At 39.6% G+C, this 26,941-nt stretch overlaps 1 protein-coding gene across 2 annotated transcripts; it reads left to right on the top strand.

The window, feature by feature from the left end:
• Window positions 1–9,005: 9,005 nt before the first annotated feature.
• Window positions 9,006–26,718, top strand: GMPR (guanosine monophosphate reductase). Of its 2 annotated transcripts, none has more exons than XM_015814685.1 (9): window positions 9,006–9,156; window positions 11,898–12,017; window positions 13,528–13,611; window positions 16,750–16,923; window positions 19,773–19,854; window positions 21,105–21,211; window positions 23,445–23,487; window positions 24,062–24,221; window positions 25,939–26,718. In XM_015814685.1, exons 1-9 carry the CDS (start codon window positions 9,070–9,072, stop codon window positions 26,117–26,119), a joined length of 1,038 nt encoding a protein of 345 aa, XP_015670171.1. In that variant the 5' UTR covers window positions 9,006–9,069; the 3' UTR covers window positions 26,120–26,718. The 2 variants fall into 2 exon arrangements, with proteins under 2 accessions (XP_015670171.1, XP_015670172.1); XM_015814686.1 differs by lacking the exon at window positions 9,006–9,156 and adding an exon at window positions 11,507–11,555.
• Window positions 26,719–26,941: the final 223 nt, after the last annotated feature.

Below are 26,941 nucleotides of genomic sequence, written 5' to 3'. Positions count from 1 at the left end.
TTGGCAACATTACAAGCCGATGCTGAGGCTTCAAGTCAGTTGCGCCCGTTTAACCCACACATAACTGCCACCCAAGATCAGCTCCTTAAAAAGCTGAGAATTCTCCTAAAAATCGGTTAAATTTAAAACATTTAAAACCGATAACTAAGCCCCCTAAGCATTCTACGGGTGGGAGGATCCCTCATGCTCGGCTGTTAACCGACTCTTTTGTGGGAGGGGTCGCGCAGGGACTGTTGATTGGGTGAAGCGAGCGGGGGCGATTCCATGGGAGAGAAGAGTCGGGGCATTATCTCCATGGTTACGGGGGAACACAAATCACAGCGGAGCTTTCATCTCGTGCTGTTGCATTCATTTACCATATTTTTACCTCGCTTTTTGGCCAGTGCACTCAATTTAGAATCAAGCCCTGTTATGTGTATGCGCGCACGCGCGCATTTTGCGGCTCCCAGGTTTTTTTTTTTGTGAGGGAAACGGGTCTAAGTGGCTCTTTCACCATTTTAGGTTGCCGACCCCTGATTTAGGGTATCTGTTAAGGATAAAATTGTTCAGACTTAAGAGCAGGAATCTGATGAAGATCTTCACAGAATATCACTAATATGGAACTATCATACTCACGAGATGTTCATTAAATAGGGAGGATTTTTTTAGGAAGACCGAAAATGCATCATGATGTAAACTCCGCACTGTCATGTATTTGGTGTCACAATATATAATGCTATGTACAAAAGAACCAGAGTTTGTATAGCTGCCTATGGCATAGCTGTTTTCTGTGTAACCATCTTCTATATCAGAGGCCCCCAACCTTTTAGGCACCAGGGACCGGTTCTGTGGGGAGAGGTTTTTCTGCGGACCGGAAGGGGCGTGATTTCGTGTGCTGCCTGCATCCCATGGATGGGGCTTCGCTTGTTTGCGCGGCCCAGTTTCTGGCATGCCGCGGCCCGGTGCCAGTCTATGGACCGGGAATTGGGGACCTCTGTTCTATACACTAGAATTTCATATAAAAAATGGAAGGGAATATTAGTGGATGTACTGAGAAGGAGAAAAAAAATATAGGTAGTCCTTGACTTCCAACAGTTCATTTAGTGACAGTTCAAAGTTACAACGGTACTGAAAAATGTGACTTATGACCGTTTTTCACAGTTACAACCTTTGTAGCATCCCCATGATCATGTGGTCAAAATTCAGATGCTTGGCAACTGGTTCATATTTAGGTCATGGGATCACCTTTTGCGACCTTCTGACAAGCAACATCGATGGGGAATCACATAATTCACTTTACAGCTGCGTTACTAACTTATCAACTGCAGTAATTCACTTAATGGAAAGGTCGTAAAATGGGGCAAAACTCACTTTAACAAATGTCTCACTGAACAACAGAAATTTTGGGCTCAATTGTGGTCATAAGTCGAGGACTACATGTATGGAAGTGTAGCTACAAAAGCTGTCAATTCAGAACACGAGACATATTCTCACAGGCTCAGACATATAATCCACATTCACAAGGGAGAAATGTCCTCTAAGCAAAGAGGGGTGTCACAGCCTTTCCCTATAACAGGGGTAGTCAACCTTGGCTCTTTTATGACTCGTGGACTTCAACTCCCAGAATTCCTGAGCCAGCTAAGCTGGCTCAGGAATTCTGGGAATTGAAGTCCACGAGTCATAAAAGAGCCAAGGTTGACTACCCCTGCCCTATAACATTCTGGGTCCTTTAGAAAGACAGAGCTAAAACTGGAAAGGGGAATGAAAAAAGAGCTGGCTGAATTCAGGATCGGGGGGGGGGGGGTGTTACTGTCTTGCCAGAATGCCCAAGAACCTCAGAAAAGCAAGCAGACCAGATCCTTCAGTAAAAGTTATTTCTGAACAAATAGGCAAAAAAGGCAAACAGAAATTTGCACGGAATGCTTTCTTTTTTTCTATGTAGAATTATTTTAAATATAATGCTCTTATTTTGCTGTACAAATTTAGAAACTGGGTTTGACGACAATCTGGCATCAAACCTCAAGATTGTGGATGATCATTTTATGCATAAATTTCTGGTCGTTTATATACTATGAATCTCTTGACAGGTAACTTTTTATTTTGCAGACCAGTGCCATCTTCTGGTCTATGTGGAGTAATTATTTCATATTTTCTTGTAGCATTTTGTTTACTGTTAATTGCTGACCCCGATTAAAGCAAATGTATAATTTGTTTTCTAACAAACCCCAACCAACTAAAAATGCAAACTAAGAAAGAAAAGAGACAAAGTTTGATTTTGCTTTATCTTTAGTGAATTTGATATGTCTTCCAAGGATGGAAGGAGACTGAAACCTCTAGATACATAACCCACTGCCATTTGGCCCAGAGATAGCTTTACCGACATTATTTCCACTTTTGAGCTTTTTAATTAGCATAGAAGTATTTCTCTTACATACTGGGTTTGGGGGAGGATGACTGGAAGATAAGTGATGGCAGCAACAAATAACAAGATGCAGCTTAAAGCAGGAAGCAGGACCAAGAAAGATCACTCAAAGGGCTTCAAGAATGGAGATTTGAGACCCTATAAGCTCCTCTTTTCCGCTGGAAAAGATATTTATATAAAGAACTAGTTGCACTGAATATAATCGTTTCTATTTATAAAGCTGAACGAATGTAGCAGTGATTATAAGGTTGCCTGGAACAGAGGTCTACTTTATTATGGAAATTTTTGACCATTTAATCTGGGGAACTGAAGATGAAAGCACAGCCTATTAACACTGTGTTTTCTGAGAAAATCTAATGAATAGTAGTTTGGGCTTGTCCAGAAGCAATTACTCTGATTTGCAAATGTCACCTCTGACTTCATTTAAATGTAACCATCTGTGGAGAGAGATATGGAAATGATTTAAAATTAAAATAACATTATTTAGAGCTGGAGCTATAAGAGGAACTCAAGGAAAAGTCCATTATTAAAATAACCACTTTGCTTGGAAAATGAGAAACATTCTAAAACAAATTATATTTTCTAGTTATCTAAGGCATGGTAGAGAATTGTATGACACAAATATCAAGCATCCCAGCTTATATTAACTGTGCTACGTTTTGAGCTACCAAATAAGTGCTTTAATATTTTTTTTTAAAAAAATACAAATATGCCAGAAATCAAAAGTAGGCCTTTGAGACTCATATATTTGTAGGAAGACAACTCTAAATCCTGGAAATCACCTTACCTTCCCCTCCTCTTCCTTCTTGTTGTAATTCCAACTCACCTGCTCATCTAATTATGCAGATTGGGTAAGGAAATAGATGTGCTTCCTTCATTTATTTTGTGTACTTTCTTTCTTCTGAATGGTTAGAGACATGAGTCCAGGAGAAAAGTACAAGTAAATGGGTTCTGTAATGAGAAATAAAACAGAATTTTTATTGGCTAAGAAAAAGAGTATCCAGCAATTCTTCTTCTATGATTGCACTGCATCATTTTCAGTTGGTGATTTCCTAAGATGGCAGAAATGAGGGCCCCATCTATTATTCAGGACTTGGCTCAACGTGGTTGATTTCATTATTAGGACTGTCCTTCCTGATATCAATAAGGGAAGGCAGGATGCCTTTGTATTTAAAGAAGGCAATTGTTAGATCTCTTTTGAAGAGGCTTACCCTGGATCCCTTAGTGATAACTCTAGGTTGGTCTCCAGTCTACCCAGTGCTTTTTTTGTAAAAAAGAAAGGTGCCGGAACTCACACACTTCATACAACCCGCCTTGCCTACCCTACAAGGTTCCATCCAAAAAAGGTGCTAGAACTCTGTTCTGGGCGTTCTATGACAAAAAAAAGTCCTGAGTCTACCTAATCTGTTTCAAGTAGTCTCAGAAGAAAAAAGGTTAGCTAGACCCACTTTGGAAGAAATGCTGATTAGGAAGCAGCATTTAGAATGGAATATAGAGCAATTAAGCAGTTCAAAATTGCAAAAGCCACGTGCCAAGATTATTTATTTTATTTATTTTTATTTTTATTAATTTGATTTGTATCCTGCCCTTCTCCTTGCGGACTCAGGGCGGCTAACAACCAGATAAAATACTAATCACAAAAAACTACAAATTAAAAACATAATTAAAAACAAATATTAATAATTGGTCTAGTAGTTAAAAATTACTTTAAAACCCCCATTAAAAATTTTCCCCTAGGCCAGTCCTGCAAGTTGGAATAACCATGTCTTAAGGGCGCGGCGGANTCGCCAGCCGGCACTGTCTGGCCGACGGCACCCTGAGGAGACCCACCCTGTGGGAGCGTACAGGCCGATGGGAGGTAATCTGCGGCAGAAGGCGGTCTCGAAGATATCCCGGTCCGATGCCATGGAGCGCCTTAAAGATGATGATCAGCACCTTGAAGCGCACCCGGAAGGCCACCGGCAGCCAATGCAGCTCGCGCAGTAGCGGTGTTACATGGGAGCGACGAGTCCCTCCCAACACCGCCCGCGCGGCCGCATTTTGGACTAGCTGGAGCCTCTGGGTGCTCCTCAAGGGAAGCCCCATGTAGAGAGCGTTGCAGTAGTCCAGGCGGGAGGTGACCAGGGCATGAGTGACTGTGCGCAAGGCGTCCCGGTCCAGAAAAGATTATATACTGTAACCATAGTTATTAAACCTATAACCATAGTTATTAAACCTATATCAGAACATATTATGAGAAATGCTAGATTAAGATTTAAATTGCTGAGAGAAATATTAACAACCACAGATACACTGCAGACATCACCTTGGTAGCTGGAAGTGAGGAAGATTTAAGAAATCTCTTGCTGAAGGTTAAAGTTGAAAGTGCAAACGCCATTTTGATGCTCAGTATTTTTTTAAAAAAATATTAACTGCTCATATCAATTTTGTGCATACTGTTGTAAATTAGTGTAAGAACTGACTTTATCTTTCTCAGCTCAAAACCCCAGAAAGATATCTGGATCTTTGGAGAAAGATTTTAATAGATAACAGAATTTTAAAGCATAGTCAGATCGTACTGCCAATAAAAGTGTATAAAGTCAAGGGTTGGGGTTAATAATGGTTGGATACTAGATGAGAATCACTGATACCAGAGGAGATCCAGTGTAGTGGTTAAGGTGCTGGACTGACACTGGGAGACTGGTTCTAGTCCTCTTACAGCTACAGAAGCTCACTAGTTGACTTTGGGCCACTTTCACTCAGCTCTACCTATCTGGTTGTAGGAGGAAATAAGGAGAGGAGACTTGAGTTTTTGCACATCCAGAACTAAACTAACAACATGTTTAACCACTGCATAACCTCTTATAAAAAAAACAAGATCTATAGCATGGTACAGACTATATCTGTGAACGCACAGTGAAGTAACACCAAGTGCAGAGATATAGAAGAGTTCACAGGAAGGACATTTCATTAATAAGCTAGCTTCTCACATATTTTGTTTTGCCTATTGTTGGAAAAGCTTTACAAACCAGCTCCTTGGCACAGACATGTCATGGCAGAACACAGCATACGTATCTGTTGTCTGTCGCAAGGAACATTGCGTGTTTATTCCTGTAAGTATTTATGTTTAATAAAGTTTGTGAGGATCATAGTGGCTTTTACCTCCTCTTGGAAATCTTTCATGGATGTTGACTCCTGAGGGCATTTGGCATTAAACAGCTCCTGAACAAAAGATGAATACATCCAACACACATACAAATAAATAAAATAAAAATTTTAGAGGACTTCCGGTCCTGCGCAGCAGCGCAGCAGTCGAGGGGTTCGGAACTCTGTGCCCTTCAGCTGAGTTTCTTCCTGTTAGGGGACCCTAAATGGGCCAGAAGCTGCCCCGAAGAGGCGGCAAAGAAGAAAGTAAATCCCGGGGACCTCAGAGAGACAGCGGTCAACCCAATCGGCCCAGGAGAAGCCTTCCGGAAACCAACAGGAGAAAGGCTAGCCTAACTTCAGAGTCTAGCCCAGTGTTTCTCAACCTTGACAATTTTAAGGCATGTGGACTTCAACTCCCAGAATTCCACAGCCAGCAATGCTGGCTGTGGAATTCTGGGAGTTGAAATCCACATGCCTTAAAATTGTCAAGGTTGAGAAACACTGGTCTAGCCCAAGCTGCAAACAACCGAAGTCAAAAGCACTATTTTAAGCTGATTGTAAACAGTGTGTTTGAATCTGGGCAAGAACATCGATTTTCTCTATCCTACTTATCAACTTTCCTGAAGGAAAAAAAAATCCCAAGAAGCAAAAAACCTCTGAAAGTGAAGGAGGGGGATTTTTGCCCCATCCTTTTACTAATGGAAGTGGCGAATTAAACCTTTTATGGAGGACCAAAATGTATTGAAATGAAATTAAAGGACTATAAAACCTAAATTTGGATAAGTTTGAAGTTACTGAATGGTTAAGATTCTCATTTTAAAGGCAATTTGTTCATTTTGAAAATTTGAAAAATAAACCAGTGCTGACATTTAGAGGTGGATGAAGACTGTGACAGCTATGGCTTTCATGCAGGACTTGGCAAAATCTGGAAAAATCTAATCTCTACTTGTGACGTTCAAAGCTCTAACAATAGAGAACAGCTGTGACAAAAAAGAAAACAATATGGGCTGCAGATAAAATGAGACTTACAAACTTCAGGGAACAAAAAAAAACCCAAAACTTTTTTTTAACTTTTTGGATTACAAGTATCTATTTAACTCTGACCCCAAAGCTATTTGCAGAGAAAAGAAAATTTGGATTCTTGGTCATTATGGAAAATCAGAGATTTATAGAAAGAAAAAATCTCTTATCAAGGAATAAATAAGACTAAAAAAAGAAAAAATAAAAAGAATAAAAAAAATAAAAAGATAGTATGCTACTTAAAATCCCTATTTCCTATAAGCTAATACATATTTATGTCCCATTTTGATAGGTTGGCTTACAAGAGAAAAAATAGACTTATATATTTAAATGTAATTAACTTTTGAGAAAATCTTAACCAGTAAGAATGCTTTGAACATTGTGGGAAAAACAAATGTAAACAGGAACTGTAAACAGGACCTATGATGAGACAACCAGAATGACTAGATAGAAAAGGAATATTATACTGATGTGATTATTATCTGTATAAATATTAGAAAACTTTTATACTGAATCATCATTCATTAAAACAACAAGAATTGTATTAACTTAAGGTTGGTAAAAGAGAACATTATGGGAAAAAGAGGAAATCAAGTAAATTATTATGTGGATTATAGATTATAGAAATCAACTGTTAGTGAATGTTTCTTAAATGTAAACCCAGAGAACACAGTTTACCGAATATTAAGGTGATTATGTTAAAAAATTAATAAAACATATTTAATTTTTTTTAAAAAAAATCCAGTACTAATGATGAAAGTCAATTTCACAACATGATTAGATACAGTACAGGTAGTCCTCGACTTACAATAGGTTGTTTAGTGACGGTTTGAAGTTACAACAGCACTAAAAAAAGTGATTTATGACCTTTTTTACATTTAAGACTGTTGCAGCATCCCCATGGTCATGTGATCAAAATTCAGACGCTTGGCAACTGATTCATATTTATGACAGTTGCATTGTTCCGGCATCATGTGATCAACTTTTGTACCCTTCTGAAAAGCAAAGTCAAAGGGGAAACCAGATTCACTTAACAACCTTGTCACTAACTTAACTTCAGTGATTTATTTAACAACTGTGATGAGAAAGGTCATAAAACGGGGCGAAAGTCACCTAGCAACTCTCTCGCTTAGCAACAGACATTTTGGGCTCAACTGTGGTCATAAGTTGAGGACTATCCATACTATCACTGATATTATAAGCAGTTTACAAAACTCAAAGTTGCCAACTGATAAATTTGGCAAACCAATTGCCCAAAGGGTCACAAAGAACTGGAAGGGCCATTCTGGACAAATCTGAATTAAGAAAAGGTTGCATAGAAGTACACTTGTAATTAGTTGTAAATGTAATACACTTCCTTAGAATTAAAGGGCAAGTATGAAGAATCATGCACACCGCTTGTGTAATGGAGAAGGATGGAATACAGATTACTTTAAAAAAGAAAATCAAGAACACCTGAAATATTATCAGACTCTTGTCTCACAACTCACAGAAGATACTAGAAGATTCGCAACCATTATTACAATAATTTCTAAGAGCTCTTTAAGGCAGGTTTCACAGCCAGATCTGTGGACACTACAACTCCCAGAATTCTCAGAGGTTACACTGTCCCATTGGAGACTGTGGGAGTTGTAGTCACAGCACAACACAAGCAATGGACAACTTACGTCTTCAAGAAGCACCGTTGTGCTAGCAGCTGAGAGGCAAATTAATTTGTGAGGAAAGCAATATTTTCTTCAACTCAAAGCCATCTGCAACGCGCGAAAGACAATACAAATGCAGGCAAATAAATAGAAATACAATGTAAGAGAAGAACTAACGCACATCAACAGCCACAAAGAAGGTGGGGAGGGAAGGAGGAAGAAAAAGGAACGCGCGAACAGGAGAAGCAGCTCCTGCTATTTCTCCACAAATGGGGAAGGTTTGAGCAGAGCCGCCATCTCTTCAGCCCTTAATTCTCCCGCGGGCTTCCGATTTGAAGCGGCGCCGGTTGCAGCCCGGCGTGCCCGGCTTCCTCGCTTCTTTCCCGGGAAAACCAGCGCCGATCGTCTTCCCGGTGCCAGCGCTACGTTATTGCAGGAACGGCCACCGCCTCCTCCTCCTCCTCTTCCTCCTCCTGCTGCTGCTGCTAAGTGCAGCGGCGTCTCTGGCTGGCCACTACTGAGCTGCATTGCTGTAGGAGCGCGCAACGCTCAGGCGCTAGCCAGAGCTGCAGTGCCGACCCGGGAGAGGCAAAGCGAGGTCGGGCGAGGAGCCGCCGGCGGAGAGCGAGGCCCCAGTCTGACCCGCCTCGCGGCCATGTGCATTCCGTGCCAGCCCGCTCCTAATAAAGCGATGGGGTCGGGACGCTGCCTCCCGCTTCTTCACGCCCTATAAATATTCAGCCGGCCCCGAAGATCAGCTCGGGTGGCTTGTGGGCTGCCTGACCCTGGCTCAGAAGAGCAGCCGCCGCTGCCGCCGCCGCCACCGCGGGAAAACCCTGAGGCAGCCCGAGCGCCCGTCCTCCTAGGCGAGCCGGCGAGATGCCCCGAGTAGATGCAGATCTCAAACTGGACTTTAAAGATGTCTTGCTCAGACCTAAGCGGAGCAGCCTCCGAAGCAGAGCAGAGGTGGGGGCATTTCCAAAGGAGCATGCTTTCCCCCCCCCCCTTTTTTTCTCCCCCACCCCTCTTTCAAATGCGGCGTCCGACTTCGTTATATGCAACCCCTCTTCTCTTCCTATTTGCATTTCAGGCGAAGGGGTTAATGCCCTCGCCGCCTCTGCCTCTTTTTTATCCTTAATGCGAAGTCGAAGGATTTCAGAACTTTCCGTGCGTAACCCGGCCGGTGAGGTCGGCCCTCTGTAGCAGCTACCGGTACTGCTTTGCTTTGCTTTTTGCTTTTTTTGTTCCCACCTTTTGCAGATTGCGATCCAGAGGAGAGAATCCTTAGGAAAGTGCTCACCGGGGCATTTGGTGGAATTGCTTCCAAATTTGCAAGAAGCCAGCAGGGATGTTGGGGGGGCGGGGTGTGTGTGTGTGTGTGTGTGTGTGTGTGAGACCGACAGAAGGAGACCTAGAGTCGGGTTGCATTCTGCTCGGAACTGTTTGTAGAGGAGCCGATAAACAAGTGGCATGACAGATCATTTTGCGGGAGGAAAGGAAGGGAGAGGAGGGGAGGCTGATTCAAGTTACAAACCCTCCGTGAGAGGCCTGGCTTTTCTTGAGTGGAAGTAATGCTGGAGAGGCGATTTCCTGGGGCCGGCAGGTCAGATGTCTTGAATAGCGAAGTACACACACAAAGGCGCAGGCAGGGAGGGGAGCTGGGAAATGGAATTGCAATCTTTGTGTGTTTTGCAGACAACACGTTGGCCTTTACTCTTCCGACATTTATCATGAATTTAGTTCTATCTAACGTTTAGTCTCCAAAAGGATGTTGAAAAATTCCTGTTTACACAAACAACTTTCTCTCCAAGGGTAAAGATCAAAAAAGTCAAAAATGTCACCGTGCCTTTTGTCCCTGTAGTTGGAACTGGCCATTCCCAGATGAAGGGTTGCACAGCAGGTTTAAAGAACAAGTCTGTGGGATTGTGGGACACAGTATAGATCACGGTTGTCCAATCTTTTGGCTTACTTGGGCCTCGTTGAGTGAAGAGGATTTGTCTTGGGTCGCATATAAAATATATAGTTAATGTATATAAATCACGTAATGTTAAAAGTTTACATTCTTGTGGGGCCACATTACTAGCTGTTCAGGGCTGCATGCAACCCATAGGCCATGGGATGGACATGGCTGGCTTAGATAAGGCTGGTTCAGATAAGGTGATGCTGGCTGGGGAATTCTGGGAGTTGAAGTTCACAAGTCTGAAAGTTGACAAATTTGGAGACCAGATGATCCTTGATCAGACTCCCACTGAAAGTCTGGATTTTCTTGCAGCACCTCTGTTTTGTGGAACTGAAAAAAGGAAGGGGATGGTTGTGAATGAAAATGCAGGATGGGCCTCTCTCTCTCTATTATGCAGATTTCTGCAATATCTTTAGTTGAAATCAAATGGTTTGTATAATTACAATTATTGCTACGTAGCCATTGTTAAAATACAGTATATCTCTGAAACAAATTAACACAAGGGGAATTTTGGGAATACGATTTCCAGCATGCTTTGATCCAAAATGACTTATTATAGTTTCCTGTCATCTGGAAAGGACTTTGAAAGATCTTCCAGAATTGGGGCCTTTTTAATTGAAGGAGATTAGAGCTAAAAATAATTACAATCCACCAGGCCATATATTTGTATTAATTTTAAGTCTGATCATCACATAATCTTGAGCATCATTCACAAGTGCAGGTTGCAGATTAACAAATTAACAGTGGCTTCCGATGAAATACCGTAATATTAAATACTTCTTTAGGTGTAGTATGACCAATGTAGAATTCACATATGGATTCCATCTGTGTGTGTGAATTTGAAAGTAGGCCTGGTTGGATTCTGTATGATTCACTTAAACATTGGAATAGAATAACCATCAGCCTTGAACCTCAGCTGCTTTTCTCCTATTTCTGGAAACATGTTAGATGTTGACTCTTGATTCTTTCTGAACATTATGAAATACGTACGAGATTCAATCTTGTTCTTAGGATGTATTAGGATGGACGCTTAGCAATTGGTTTATATTTATGACGATTGCAGTGTCCTGGGGTCATGTGATCCCCTTTTGTGATCTTCTGACAGCAAAGTCAGAAAATGGAAATTGTAAGCTAAAGAAATTAAAGGCCTAATATAAAAGGAAATATAATTAACTGAAGTGTTTACAGAAACGCTTTTCACTCTACTTCTTTTTATACTTGCAAACCAGTCTTCCAACTTGTCCATTCATTCACCAAATCAAACACTGCTTTGTTCTTTCAAGAATTGAGTAGCTGATGAAAAAGTAAACATAGCCTAATAAAAATATTTTCAACCAGTTCACTTTTGTCATCCAGGGATTGGATGGATTGGAAAGCATGTCTGAATTATAAATCTACCTTTTTTGTGAGCATGTGATTCCATTATTTACATTTGCTGACAAGTTTAATTACCTGATTTGAATTTCAGGCTATTCTCATGGTCCAGATGGATTTATTGCTTAAATGGGATGCTTTAACAATGTTAGAAACAAATTGGCTGGCTATCTCCTTCCTTGCCATTTTAGGACGCTGAAGCACTTATGAGATTGTGGATACTGTATTTATGTAGAGAAATATTTAATATCTGTTATTTTAGTGTTTTCATTTTTCTAACTTTATGACTTAATTCTATATTGAATGCATTTTTGTCACTGGATAAGAATAAAAATGCTTTCAGATCCAAAATAAAAAGGTGTTGTTTTTACAGGTAGATCTTACTCGTACTTTCTTCTTTCGTAACTCCAAGCAAACCTATACAGGCATCCCCATTATTGTAGCAAATATGGACACTGTTGGTACTTTTGAAATGGCACAAGTTATGGCTAAAGTAAGTGTTTCTTAATTCTCTTCTCCTAAAAAAAGGAATGAAAGTAACATTTGAATTAATTTCAAGTCATTGTAATGATTTAAGTCATTGACTTGGGATGATCTGCTATCTATAGTAAATGTCATATTACCTAAAAGTCAATTTTATAACACTCATATGAAGCATTAGCCAATTAGGGATAGCCAGTTTTGAACACAGCTAATTTTTGTAAGAAAGTTGTAAGTTAAATAACTGTACCATACATAATTAAAATTACATGCAGGCATACATGCATGCTTATCATACTATTCACTTTCAAAATACTATTATGTAGAAAAGGAGAAAAGATTACTAAGCAAAAGAAATTAAAGTCCTGAAATTAAAAAAACCCCATTCACTATAACCTCTCTTAATCTTTCTTTAAATGATCTTTGCTTCATCCATCACTTCATCCATTGTTTTTTGATTTTTATCTCTATTTTTGAGGATGTCATCAACTTTATCCAACCACAATTTTCTCAATATTCCTTTTCTTTTGACTCATTCATTTTAATTTGTTTTGTTATTTAATCTTCATTATTTCTCTCTGTGTTTAAAATCACCTTAGTGTACTTCTTGCTACTGGTTACTCACTTTTATATTCAGTCCAATTAATTCTTGACTTTTATTTTTGTTTAACTTGTTAAGCAAACTATTCCTGTTGCAATCAAGTTTTTAAATGTTTCTCTTAAGAGTTCCAATTCCCACTTTCTTGTTCTCTTGGCTCCATTCCTTGCAACTTTATTTATTTGTGAAAATTTATATGACCGCCCAACTCACTCTCAGTGACTCTGGATGCTTACAAGGACAAAAACCCAATATAAAAAAATAAAAAAGCAATAATCCCCTCACTCCCTTAATATATGCCCATTAAACAGTATTTTCTTCTCATATTTTGTAATAATAATTCTCTTATATGCCTTTTTCTCATGCACAACCTCTTCTGCTTTATCATCTCACCCAACAACTTTTCTTTCATACTTCCTATACCTCATGCTTGTGTCATAGCCTGTAACAGTTCTTAGATAAGAAGAGCACTTTTTGTCAGAGTCATCTTCTTCTCTAATGGTTTACTATATAATTACTAAACTGCTATGAAGGGTTACAGGCTTAGCATTCAGTCCTGTAATGTTTGAATTCAAGTAAAATTTACAAATAATGCTAAAGTTCTCCTGTCGTGGAAATCTCTGGCAGTTGTATTACATATAGACCAGATTTACATTTAAAGACAGTTTCTTGAATCTGGAGAACTACTGACCTTGGAAGGTGCATTCAGGCAAAGTTTTAGCTCCTTGCTGTTGTGTCTTTCATATGTAATCTAGGATCTCTGCATGGTTTTCTGTTTCAGTATCTAGTTCACACCTTCCTATTGTTTAAACAAGAACCTTTTATGTATTTGCAATGACGTCATGGAACTTTGTTTTGTATGTATGTAACTTCGATGTGTCTACATCAAACAGTATAATTATAGCATATTTATTTGTTTTTCTAGTACACCATGTTTACTGCAATACACAAACATTACTCTCTAGAACAGTGGAAGCTGTTTGCAAGTGATCACCCAGAATGCATAGAGGTACTTTTTCACAAAGTTAATAATTAAATATTAGATTGCATTTTCTGAAATATTAGAAAAACTGATACACCCTGTCCTGTTAGCAAGAGAGTGGTTTATAAAATCATGTTTCCAAAAGATATTAGATTTAAAGGATGCGTGGTATTTTGTTAGAGGGACCCGGTGTTATGAGTACAGTGGCACTTGCAGAAATTGGAGTGAGTGTGTGGAGGCTGCCCAATAACAAAACAACTGCTGTGATCCTTACGAATCACAAGACTAGAACACAAACAGATGAGGCTATCCTCACCGTCATATTTAGCACAACTGGATACTCTTTACCATAACAGCTCATGTGCTTCCAAACAAATGGGTGAACTAGAGCTGTTGGCCATTTTTATTTTCTAAAAATATATTTAGAATTGAAATGAAGCCTTGAGGCATTCTTAAAAAGCTAGATGATAGAAGATAGCTCTTTGTGCATCAGATGACAACTTCTTGCTGATAATTACTTTTAATTAAAATAATATGTAAAGATAAACTAAATGGGACTGACAAAAAGCTTGAAGGGCTTGTGTTTATAGGTACTTTGGTGTTCAGGCATCATGTTGGTTTTATTACATTTTTATTTTACACCATTCTGGCTAATGCATCCTGGAAGATCAAGGAAATAATATATAATATAGTAAAAAGTAATATTATAAAACACTGGAAAGATGTCTGCATGTTTAAGTGAACATTTATACATTTATCATTATGTTCTAGAATTCTTTTCATGTTTCTTTACAAGTAAATTCATTCTGAAAAAGACTATTTAGAGTCTAGCCTGAACAGCATGGAACAGCAAAACATTAATGGAATGTAAAAACTGAGTTTAAATTATTAAAGATATCAATAGATGATTTGTTGGCAAAGTTAGATAACAAGTGTATACATTAAAGTACAGGTAGTCTGACAAAAATGAATAAGAAAATGGTTTATTGAACAGTGGTAGTCTGTGAAAACAGCTGCAAACACAGTATTTTATTCAGGCAAAAAACATTGAGATCAAGTAGAAAGTAAAACATTGTACAATGTATAAAACAGTGTTGGAAATGCCCAAATAATTGTTTTAGTTTTGTAAATTTAATTGAAAGAAATGATAATTTGTATAATAATAATATATTCTAAGTGACAAGGAAGCAAATACTTCAAAAGAATAGTAGAAGATTGCACTGGTAGACTTGCTAACCAGTGTTCCTAAAAATAAATTACTGATAAATTAGCAAAAGGCTTTCATTAATTTTGGAGATTTCCAGGTCAAACCTCAAACCACCCCCTTTTGTCCCACTGCATTCAATCAGAAAACTTCTTATTTTAATATTTATTTTATTTTGGGGAATGGGGTATGCATATGCATGTGTGAAATCAGAGAATTTGAGATAGGGTGGTATGAATGTCTCCGGAGGGTTGAAAGAAGAAGGATAAAAATCTTAAATGGCTTATTTGGGAGAATGTAGGCTTTAGAAGTTATATAGGGGCTTTATAGATTGGTTGCCCTTTGAATTTTGCCTAGAAACAATCCAGGAGCTATTTTGTTATAGGAGTCATATGCTGCATATATTCAGCCTGTTGATTGTATGAACAAATCATTTTAGACCAGTTGACCTTTCTACATATTTGGTGCACTAGTCTCGTTATAGTACTTAGATAAGCGTAGTAACTAAGAGATATGTCACCATGGAGCAGATCTGGCTCAGAAAATGGATATAACCAGAGAACAGATTGGTTATATCTGAGCACTTTGACCTTGATTACTTTATAAAATCATATATATTCCTTTAGGTTTAAACCTAAGTCCAGAGAATATAAAAGTACCTTGGACAAGCTAAGTTCCTGTTCCTAGATTGGGTTTTGGCTAACTAGGGAGGCCTCAGTTTAAGAGAAAAAAATGTCTGGATCCTAGCCAAGGACATCCATTTTTCCCTTATTGCAAAACATTCTCTTTCCAGATGCTGTAGCTGCTCTTCATAGCATGTTCACCAATCTGTCCAGGATGAAGAGATAGGCTCTGTTTTACATGTAGGTCAGGAGGTCCCAGGCTTAATTTCTGTCTCCTCCAGATAGAGTTAAGAAGACCCCAGTTTCAAACTCTGCAGAGCTGCTACTAGTCAATGTAGACGGCTCTCAACTAAATAAAGCACCAAATGGTCTGATACAGGCCAAGCCTTTTTCTTATGTTCCTATTTAAAACTTGGAACTTTCCCTTTAACAAATTGTATGGACTCAATAAACGTAGGAGAAAGGTAGGATAGTAAAAATACCAAGGTTGTTCTTGAATCCTCTATTATGTTTCAATCACAAAAGAGATGCAGCATACATGGCAATAAATAAAAGTGAACAATTGTAGTAGGGTGCATGATTCACAAGCATTAAAACTTCATCCTATATTGCAGCTTTGCTGTGTTCCTAGAAAAAAAATACCCTGAAAATACACACAAATGTCTTAGACCAGTGGTTCTCAACCTGTGGGTCGCGACCCCTTTGGAGGTCGAACGACTCTTTCACAGGGGTCGCCTAAGACCATCGGAAAACACATATTTCCGATGGTCTTAGGAACCGAGACACCGCTCCTCTATCTGTCTCCGCACGGCTTCGAGCTGGGGGGCGTTGCAGCGCCGGATTCGTTTCCGTCGAGCATCTCCTAAGGGAGGCTGCGCTGCTTCGTGGCCCTTTCCATGGAGGAGGCTGAACTAAGCTCTGCCGGAGCTGTCACCCTCTTGGCTCTCTCTCTCTCTCCCTCCCTCTCCCCGCCTGGGTGCTTCTCCAACCAGGCTGGGTGGAGCCGGCAGAGCGGCCTTCCTGCCCCCCCTCCCTGGCCAGCTGGAGCCGGGCAGGCCGGCGGCCTTCAGAAGTGAGGCGAGGACAGGCGAGGCGCACTGAGCCCCGGGCGCGGCGGGTGAGTGGGTGGCATCGGTGCACGTTTGGAGAGCCCTTAGGGTTGGGGGTCACCACAACATGAGGAACTGTATTAAAGGGTCGCGTCATTAGGAAGGTTGAGAACCACTGTCTTAGACATTTTCCCACTTGGCTTCTTCTGCAAAGCCATGCACTGTGAATGCTTTTGACCTCATTTCTGTAAAAAAAAAACAACTTAATTTTCTCATCTTCTTTTTGCAGCATATAGCAGTGAGCTCAGGCAGTGGGCTGGCTGATTTCGAGAAGCTGATAAGTATCATCGAGGCCATCCCCCTTATCAAGTACATCTGCCTGGATGTGGCCAATGGTTACTCAGAACACTTTGTGGAATTTGTGAAAGCTGTTCATGTCCGGTTCCCAAAGCACACTATCATGGTAGGGGTTGGAGAAGTTGAGAGATGGATAGGCTTGTAATTTGGCAAAAGAGTTTCTTGATTCCAGCAAATGTCCTGTGTCTTAACAAGAAGGGACCACAAATAATAAATCACGAATTTAGTATGTGGGGGAAAAAAATCGCGGTTTAATCTGTATAGACTCCTGTATGAAAACTTGCAGCCAGTCAATATAGGCAACATTGAACAGAACTGATAAATGGTTTGATTGATTTTGAATTCCTCTGCCATGGGATGGAGTGCTCTTTACTGCTATCTTGGCAGCATATTATTGTAAGATGATTCAGGCCGCTCCATTCCACTCCAGTATACTTTAGAAAATGTTACGCAAGAGAGAGAGAAAAAGAGAGACTCCCAACACTTTCACAAGATATTGATAAAATTCTGCAAGATTTGCAGGATTTCAAGAAACCAACATTTTTTTCATTTTGGGCTGGAACAGAAATGGGCATTGTAAACCACCTTCTCTTCTGTGGAATTAGCTTCCCACTCTGATGTGATTGTATTAGAAAGCAGGAAAATTAACTCTAGAGCAGGGTTTCAAACTGTTCCCAAGAAATCGACGTGTTACTGTGAGAGACTAAAAAAAGAGAGCAAAATCTCAAGTCAATTTTCTATCACTATAATGCTTTGTCTTTTGATCAGGGATCCCAAGATTTTTTTTAAAAAACTTAACATTTTTGGCAGCATGATAAACCCTGATGTAGACCATTAAATTAATGGCCTACTTGTTTGAATAGTGGGTAGCGGGCAGAAATCTGGTGTGTGATCATGGCTCATTTTAAGATACAGCTTAAATATCAGTGTTCCTTGCACTAAGGAATGTCTCCATTTGTATTTAGAACAAGGGAAAAATTGTCACTAATTGATTCTGGTAGACATTTCTACAGCAGGAAGAAGAGTCAATCTTATTACTTCTGATTCATTTTGCTTTTGAGTTACCTCACAAATGGATGAATGAATGCCACCAAAAGGTCCATTTGGACTTCTTTCCCTAGTAGTCTTTGCATGCTTGCACATATATAAGAGTTTTAGTAGCAATCACATCTTTAGTTTTATTTATTTAAAATGCATAAGACTGTCCAATCTACAACAACCTTAATTGGGTGCAATAAAAGAATAACCAGTAATACACAATATTATATTTGTGGTCTTGCCTCTTTTTATTTAAAAGGATAGAAAAACATTTAGGACTTACGGGATAGGTTTGGATAGAGATCTAAGCACAACACAAAGATTGGCGTGTTTGTTAATGGGATCATGTGTTAAATTGTAATGCCAATTATATCATTAATAAGATTTGGAATGAATTAAGGATTTGAACCTGGGATCTTCAACTTGACTCTATCACACAGGATTTATTTTTGTATAAATTGATGTTTATGTATATATTGTATACATACAATATATTTTGAAACAATTTTGTTTCATGCATTGCATGCTTGTTAAAAACATTCAGAAGTAGTAAGAGCACAGAGGTATGGTCAGTGCTTTCTCAAATACCAGTGAGTAACAACATTATTATTAGGTAAACAGCATCCTGAGCTTCTGGGAGGATGGATGAGTTAAAAATAAATAAATTTTAAAAAACAAAAAAAAATCATGCATAAATAGAGACAAAATTATATAAAGTGGTGGACAATTACTTCTTAACTAAATGTTAATAGAAAGTAATATTACCTGTTTTGTAATTGGGAGCAATTTTCTGAAGAAGTTCATCCAGAGCAAATCAATTGTTGAAGCAAAGTGCTTTTCTTTTATGTGTGCTTTTAGCATTGTTATGGGTGAGAAGATGTTTTTCTGGAAAATGGGAGTTTCGTGGCATTGAATAATTCAGTCAGAAAGGGCACGTTTTGCCTGTTCTGATATTAATCTTTCTTAACCATATTAAGCAAGCTCTCCATTCTATTAGATAAAAGTGTTGATTGTACAAAACGGATTATAAGAAATGTTTGTATTTGCTACATACAGGGCTATGGCTATGATGATGTTCCCTTCTTTTTCAACATTTTAAAGAAATGCAGATAAGAGATACTAGGAGAATGAGGGATACTTAACTTACCAGAATGATCTGGCATAGGAATTATAAGGTCCACTTAATGCCAGAGCAAAGAATCCATCTATTTTAATGGAAGTATTTGTTTTTACAGGATAGAAAGTAGATGTGTCACATGAAAATTTAGGGTGTAAATCAGCCAGGATGATACTGATTGCTGAACAGGGCATTGGATAACGACACTGCCATTTTAAAAGAAATCGTGGTTTTGAAAATAAGGCAATTTTCTGAATACAAGTGAGAATGCACTGTATATGTCAGTGGTGGCGAACCTATGGCACGGGTGCCAGAGGCGGCACTCAGAGCCCTCTCTGTGGGCACGCATGCTGTTGCCCCAGTCCTAGGCCTTCAGCTGGGTTTTATAAAACCTTTTTGCTTTAGGCCTCCGCCGCCATGTGCAAAAAAAAAAAAGGTTCAATCAGTCAATTTCAACTTCTCGCAGGAAAAAAAAAAGATCTTGCAAAGTTGGAATTGATTGATTGAACTTTTTAGTCCCACCCAGTCTGCCGTTATCACCGCAGCCACCCCCAGCCAATGGGCCACACCCAGCCAATGACCACACCCACCCGGCACTCGACGATGCATAAGTGGGTTTTGGATTGCAGTTTGGGCACTCAGTCTCTAAAAGGTTCACCATCACTGGCATATGATGGTGATTGGAAGGCAGGTTAAAAATGGAAGGATAGAAGGAAGGAAGAGAGGTAAATATATTTGTTTTACTACTTCAGTCATTGTGGATTTATTCATTATTTGCAATGATTTTGGTTCTATTTCAGGCAGGCAACGTAGTAACGGGAGAGATGGTGGAAGAACTTCTTCTGTCTGGAGCAGACATTATTAAAGTAGGAATTGGACCAGGTAAGCTGGGTAGAAGGATATGTGAATGAAGACAAATATGCGGGTCACAGGATAATGGTGCAGGGTATATGCAACATTGCTTACACATTTATGTCAGGAGTATTTTCTTTGCATCCTTACTACATATATACAGTAATGAATAAATAACAAAAGAACAAAAAAGTAGTCTGATTTGGCGTGTGAATGGACAAGTTGGCAGGCTGGTTTGCAATTATAAAAAGAGGTAGAGTGAAAAATGTTGCTGTAAACACTTTAATCACATTTCCTTATCTTATGCCTTTAATTCCTTTGGCTTACAGTTTCCATTTTTGTACTTTGTGTAACATTTCCCGCCAAAGGGAAATGATGAGTATTTACGTATTTTGCAACATCTGTGGGAAAAAAATGAGCAAAGCTGTCGTGACTTAGTCTGAGAAAATATACATCTTGATAATGATATGGAGAAAATAAAATCTAAATACCCTAAGTATTTGTGTCCTAGAATAGTTAGGCACGGAACTGACCCAAAAGGAAGTAGTATCCAAGATTTTTTTTTTTTTGAAGACACATTGTTGAAAGTGGCTACAAAGCCCTTAACGCAGAAGTATTTGGTTAATTGCCAAATGACAGATTTGACTTGAAAAGGGAAAACTATTCCAAAATTAGGGGATTGCTAAAAAAGAAGCTGAAAGACAAAGTCAGACTCAAACCTCTCCAGAGACATGCAAAATGCATTCAAAATCACAATACTAAAAGCTCATGTAACACATTGAATGAAAAGCAATCAAAATATGCCACTGAAATTTGGCTGTTTGCCATCAAAATTCAGTGATGTGAAGTTTGGATTTATGGGGGGGAGAGATCCCCCCCCCCGAGAGAAGCATGCTTTTGCGGGGAACCAATAATTGATGTCAGTGTTGATGTGGATTTCCTAGCCGAATGGAGGTTTGGATCTGTTGCCTCTAAGGCTCTCTGGTCCTGTTTCATGTAAAGAAAGGAGTAAAGAAGAGAAAAGGGATATTTACTGGTTCTATTGCTGTTATTTTTTAGTCTTTATGGATCCTATCAAATATTATTTTGGCTCTTGTGGATGTGTGTCCTTTCTTATAGTAAATAGCTCTCTCATTCTGTCTCATGCATATGATTTTATTATATGTCTGATATGTGAAAAGGCTTCCAGAGGGATTCAGCTATCTGAAGAGATCGGGGCTACTTTTCATCTAAATCACAAGATGCTGTGATGTCATATTTTGTCTGTTCTTCACGCCTAGGTTCTGTGTGCACTACTCGGATAAAAACCGGGGTTGGCTATCCTCAGCTCAGCGCAGTAATTGAATGTGCAGATTCCGCTCATGGACTGCAAGGACATATCATTTCTGTAAGTAGGATCTGTGTTGAATCCCATAAATGAAAAAAAAAAAAATGAATCCAGAAGCAAAGTCCCAATAAGTAGTAATTGAGGGAGATTTTTCTTGGATTTTCTTTTTAAAAATGAACTTTTCTATTTGTTATTTTATTTAATAACCTTAAAAGTCCATTTCCCGGATCAAAGACATGAATCTGCCCATGAAGGTTTTAGAAGTTTTCAAATATTTGTTCCTCTTATATTGTATTTAGAAAAAACTACAGGTAGTCATTGATTTGACAACCATTCGTTTAGTGACACTTTGAAGTTACAAAGACACTGAAAAAAAGTGACTCACACTTAGGATGGTTGCAGCATTCCCATGGTCATGGGATCAAAATTCAGGCGCTCGGCAACTGGCATGTATTTTTGACAGTTGCAATGTCCTGGGATCATGTGATCATCATTTGTAAGGTTCCCAGCTAGCTTCTGATAAGCAAAGTCAGTGGGGGAAGCCAGATTCATTTAACAACTGCATGATTTGCTTAATGCAGTAATTCACCTAAGCACTCTGGCAAAAAAGATTGTAAAATGGGGTGCAACTGTTGTGATTCCTCGCCAGCCAGTGGACCCGGCAGCTGAGTCTGAGGAATCAGAGGAGGAGGAGGGGCCTGGAGTGACATCAGAGTCAGAGGAAGGCTCTGAGGAACTCCAAGACTTACAGTCTGACGTGGAGCCTGGCCCCTCTACTCTCGTACTGTGCTGGGAGTCTGAGTTGGACAGTGGGATGACTCACAGCTGGGAGCTATCCAGGATGCACATAAACGCCGGCAAGAAAAGAGAGTAGGACAGAGGAATGCAATGGGGCAGCTCCAAAGGCAAAGGAGAAGCCATTAGGAAGCCAGCCTTGGCTGCATAATAAAAGGGAAGACATGGGAGGTGCTGGTTGCCAAAGGCAACCGTTCCTGTCGATCGAGTTTCTGTGAACTATGTTTGTTTGCCTTGGACATTAACTCAGGTCTGTGAATAATAAAAGGGGATTGTTTTTTTTCCTGCGGTTCCAGCCTGCTTGTTGGAAGAGGGGTTTCTCCTTGTGAGCTTAACAAGGACTCATGTAGGCTGGGACAGAACAGCAACTCACTTAACAACTGTCTTGCTTAGCAACAGGAATTTTGAACTCATAAGTTGAGGACTACCTGTACACTAATTACAATTGATTCTGGCATATAGAGAAAACCAGTAGCGCATCCTTGGTTTGTACCAGTTGCACCAACAAAGTGGTCTACAGAACAATCCCATGAAGAGTGCATTATTGTCCCTCTTCAGTGCATATGTTTAGTAACAAAATATTCACACTTCGTGCAAAGCGGGTTGAAGGAAAGGAGGATAGATAGGCACTCCCATCTCACCTATCTGTGAATGTTTTCAGTGTACTCTGCAATGTTTTATATCGGTTTTGTCATCAATTTTTTTTTTAAAGCTATGTATTTAATACCTTTCTGCCCATTTTGAAGGGTGGAATGGCATGCTTAAGTACATCCTTCATTTCCTAATTTGTACAGAGAAGTAAGAACATCAGACTTATAGAATACAACAAAATAAATCAAGAAAAACAGCTCACCAGTCAGTCCATGGATATTCTGGAAGTGCCCTTGAAAAGCGAGTACATTTTCAAAAAATACCAGGACATATAAAACTCTCCATCAGTGCCTGCCAGTCTCCTTTATTTTAGTGAGATTAAATGGGTAATGGTGGGCATCTTCAATTTCCTTTTTTTCTGGAAAAAAAATATCCATATCCACAATAGTAATGCTGATGACTGCTTGTGTGGACAAATATATCTCATTAATGACTGGAGTAAAATTATGCCTAAATCCTGTTTCCAGTACTCTTTAAGAAATCTGCATTCTAGTCTGCCAAATCCTTTGAAGTCAGATCAAATAGTAAATGGAATTTTAATCTGCATTTTTTTTTAAGGATTGTTTTCAAGTGAGTGTTGACTCCTGGCGCGCATGACTGGCCCAAGGGTCAGCCAGCTGGCTTTCAGGCCTGAGGCCTTAACCACTATGCTCTCATAATGTGCTTAATGCATTGAAATTAAACCTTTTACGAAAAAAAGGTTGATGTGGTCACTTTCTTGTTCTCATTTCTATAAATGCTTAGGCTGGATCCTTCTTCTAACCACCAGCTAAAATTGTCAGTGTGTTACAGTAACAAATGAAATTGAATGCACTGACTTCTTCTCTTTTCTCCATCCTTTATTCAGGATGGAGGATGCAGCTGTCCAGGAGATGTGGCCAAAGCTTTTGGTGAGTGCTGTCTGTTGCTGAAATATAGGAAATGCATTAAGATGAATTTACTACAGGAAGCCCTTGACTTACAACCATTTGTTTAGTGACAGTTTGATGTTACAATGGTACTGAAAAAAGTAATTTATGACCATTTTTCACACTTACAACTGTTGCGTAAGCATCCCCATGGTCACGTGATGAAAATTCAGATGCTTGGCAACTGGTTCATATTTATGACCATTGTAGTGTTCTGGGATCATGTGATCAGCTTTTGCGACTTTCCGGCAAGCAAAGTCAACGGAGAAGTCAGATTTACTTAACAACCAGGTTGCTAACTTTGCAGCTGCAACAATTCACTTAACAATCCGGGCAAGAAAAGCCATAAAATGGGGTGGAACTCGCTTAACAACTGTCTTGCTAAGCAACCGAAATTTTGGGTTGACTTGTGGTTGCAAGTCAAGGAGTACCTGTATACATAATACTGGAATTGAAAAGGAGATTGCAATGATTAATGCAACCCTGTATTTAAACACTATAAATGCTATTTTGTTTTGGCTTAGCCCCTCCTATTTTTCCTTTGTGCCACTCACAGGAGCGGGTGCTGATTTTGTGATGCTGGGGGGCATGTTTGCAGGACATGACCAAAGTGCTGGAGATATTGTAGAAAAAAATGGTAAAAAAGTGAAGCTTTTCTACGGAATGAGCTCTGACACTGCTATGAAGAAGCACGCAGGAGGTGTTGCAGATTACAGGTACCTCTCCCTTTCCAGCATAATATGCAAGGCCACTTCTTGAAACTCTGGTGTTGTTAACATGGTATTGGCAGCCAACAGAATTGCAGCCCTCTGCAGTGTGTGCTCCATGTGGGGCGGTAGCTGGTCCAGAATGCAGTGGGGTGGATAGTAATGCATGTTGCTGAATGCAGAATTTAGTAGACGCCCAAGTTCAAGATGCTGGTTATCATCTATCAGGTCTTGCACGGCACAGGAGCAGGTTACTTGCAGGACTGCCATTCTCCTGTTGCTTTTCCTCTCCCTGAGATCACTCAGCTTGGGCATGGTCCAAGTCCCTTCTTCGAAGCAAGATGACTTCAGGAAATGGGCCTTTTCTGTGCCTGAGCCTGTCTTTCGAAATATCCTTGAAAATTTGAGTGGCCCTGACTCCACTGGTTGTCCATACAGTTCTAAAGACCTGGTTTTTCTCCCATGCACTGGGCCAGGATGTTAGATGAGCTTGTTCTGTGACAAGAGCATGTCGCCAGACTTATATGTTGATTAGAGTTGATTTTGTTGCTTAACTATGTTTTTACAGAGTATTTATTCCCTTCTTTCCTTCTGAAAGGGTTGTCTTTACTAATCAAATCAAATAATAAAACAGACAAGATTTTATTGTTGGAGGAGGTTAAGATGATGGCCATTACATGATCAAAGTCCCGTCCCTTTTATATGTCTGGCATAAAAAAGGGGCGGAACTTCAACCATATGGTTGACTTGATTTATTTGCTACTACTCCCAGCATCACCCAGACATTGGCAGATGCCAAATGCTTGGCTAGTTGCAGAAGTGCAGTCACACTTAGCCACCAGTTGGAAGTTTACTGAGAAGGTCATCACGCCTTCTCCTGATATCTGAACATTTAGATTCTGACAACATGGAGTATGGTAGTCACAATCTAAAATAAAGTTGGAGTGATTTCATTGGGCTTAATGGTTCTAGAGTGGGCAGCTCCATAGGTAATAGTGGGGCAGGAGCACTTAAGTTCATGGCTACTCAAGACTGAGGTACTGTAGGACTTTCTCCTGTTATTTAAGATGTATAAGAAACCACTGGCAGGCATCTGTTGATTTGGGGCAAATTAACATTAACATTTGGGAGATATACGCATTTCCCTAATCAATTAATATGTAAATGATTCTTATAGTTGAACAATGAAACAGCATCTTCGAAGGGTTAAAATATGCTTACAAGTATATTGTGAGGATTTTCATAAGAAGCAAATGGGTGCTAATTCTCTTTGATTAACAATACCCTCATACAAACACACATACATATGCTATCTAGATGAATAGTAAGCACAGTGAAGAATGTCTTTGGTAACTTTCCAGATGGATTTATTTCAGATTGGAATACAAGCAAATATATCTTTGTTTGGATAAAAGAGGCACTGTTGGGAAATAGCAGTAGCATTTGGGCTTATATACCACCCCATGGTGATTTACAGTCCTCTCTCAGTGTACTGTACAATGTCAGCATATTGCTCCCAACAAACTATCAGCTTCGGAAGGATGAAAGGCTAAGTCAACCTTGAACCCCATCAGGACCGAACTCCAGACCGTGGGCAGAGTTTGCCTGCATTACTGCACTTTAACCACTGCATCACCATGGCTCCATATTTTAATAGTACGTTTTAATACTTTTAATAGCAGAATAGGTAGCCCACCAATGCAAGTGAAATTATTTTCCTTTTCAGAGCTTCAGAGGGCAAAACAGTGGAAGTACCCTACAGAGGAGATGTAGAAAATACCATCCGTGACATCCTGGGTGGTCTCCGTTCTGCTTGTACCTACGTGGGAGCTGCCAAACTCAAAGAGCTTAGTCGAAGGACAACTTTTATTCGGGTAACTCAGCAGCACAACACAACATATTCTTAGCCAAAGAAGAAAACCCCGGGCCTTTGGAGATGTGAAATTTGCTATGTTCTGTTTCTCCTCCACTTCTTTTATTTATTTTGCAGGATGGGGAGGTGATTATATTCCCAACTAGGAAAGAAGCAGGTTGCTTAATACCACTGATTGTTGTAGTAGTGGTTGGAGTCGGGCCTAGTGAGAACAAGCCATAAACCGCTTCTGGGTCCATGGTTATGGTTTTGTTCAGAATTGTTCAGTGGCATTCTTTTTATATCCTTGTCTATTTAAGTAAGAAATCTAGATCGATCTTTCAGAACAACCGATGAGAGGGACTTAGAGGTCCATTCATAAAGTATTTGTCCCTTGGATCTGCCATTACTAGAAAAAGCAAAGCTATTCGGGGTTTTATATTTAAAAGTTTCAACTGCTCCTGCAATGTGTGGTGAAAGTCAGAAGAACAGGAAAGCAACTCCGAAGCCCAGAAAAACCCTCACTGCATGGATACTGCTCCAGCATGCCACCTTGGAATAGCACTTACAGAATTAAAAAAAAAAAAGCTGTCTTATTTTCACAGAAGCATCAAGTGTTCAATTTTTAATGTGTGCTGATTATTATAAAGTTCTTAAAATGGTTGATCAAATAGTTACACTCCCTTTATTGTAGTGCAGTGTTTCTCAACCTTGCAAATTTTAAGGCATGTGGACTTCAACTCCCAGAATTCCACAGCCAGCAATGCTGGCTGTGGAATTCTGGGAGTTGAAGTCCACATGCCTTAAAATTGTCAAGGTTGAGAAACACTGCTGTTGTGCTTTGTTAGGGGATAGATTTCAACATTGCAAGTGGAGA

Source organism: Protobothrops mucrosquamatus, unplaced genomic scaffold (assembly GCF_001527695.2).
Source record: "Protobothrops mucrosquamatus isolate PMUCROS unplaced genomic scaffold, P.Mucros_1.0 scaffold276, whole genome shotgun sequence".
Classification (NCBI taxonomy): Eukaryota; Metazoa; Chordata; class Lepidosauria; order Squamata; family Viperidae; genus Protobothrops; species Protobothrops mucrosquamatus.
This window is presented reverse-complemented; position numbering and strand designations above follow the sequence as displayed.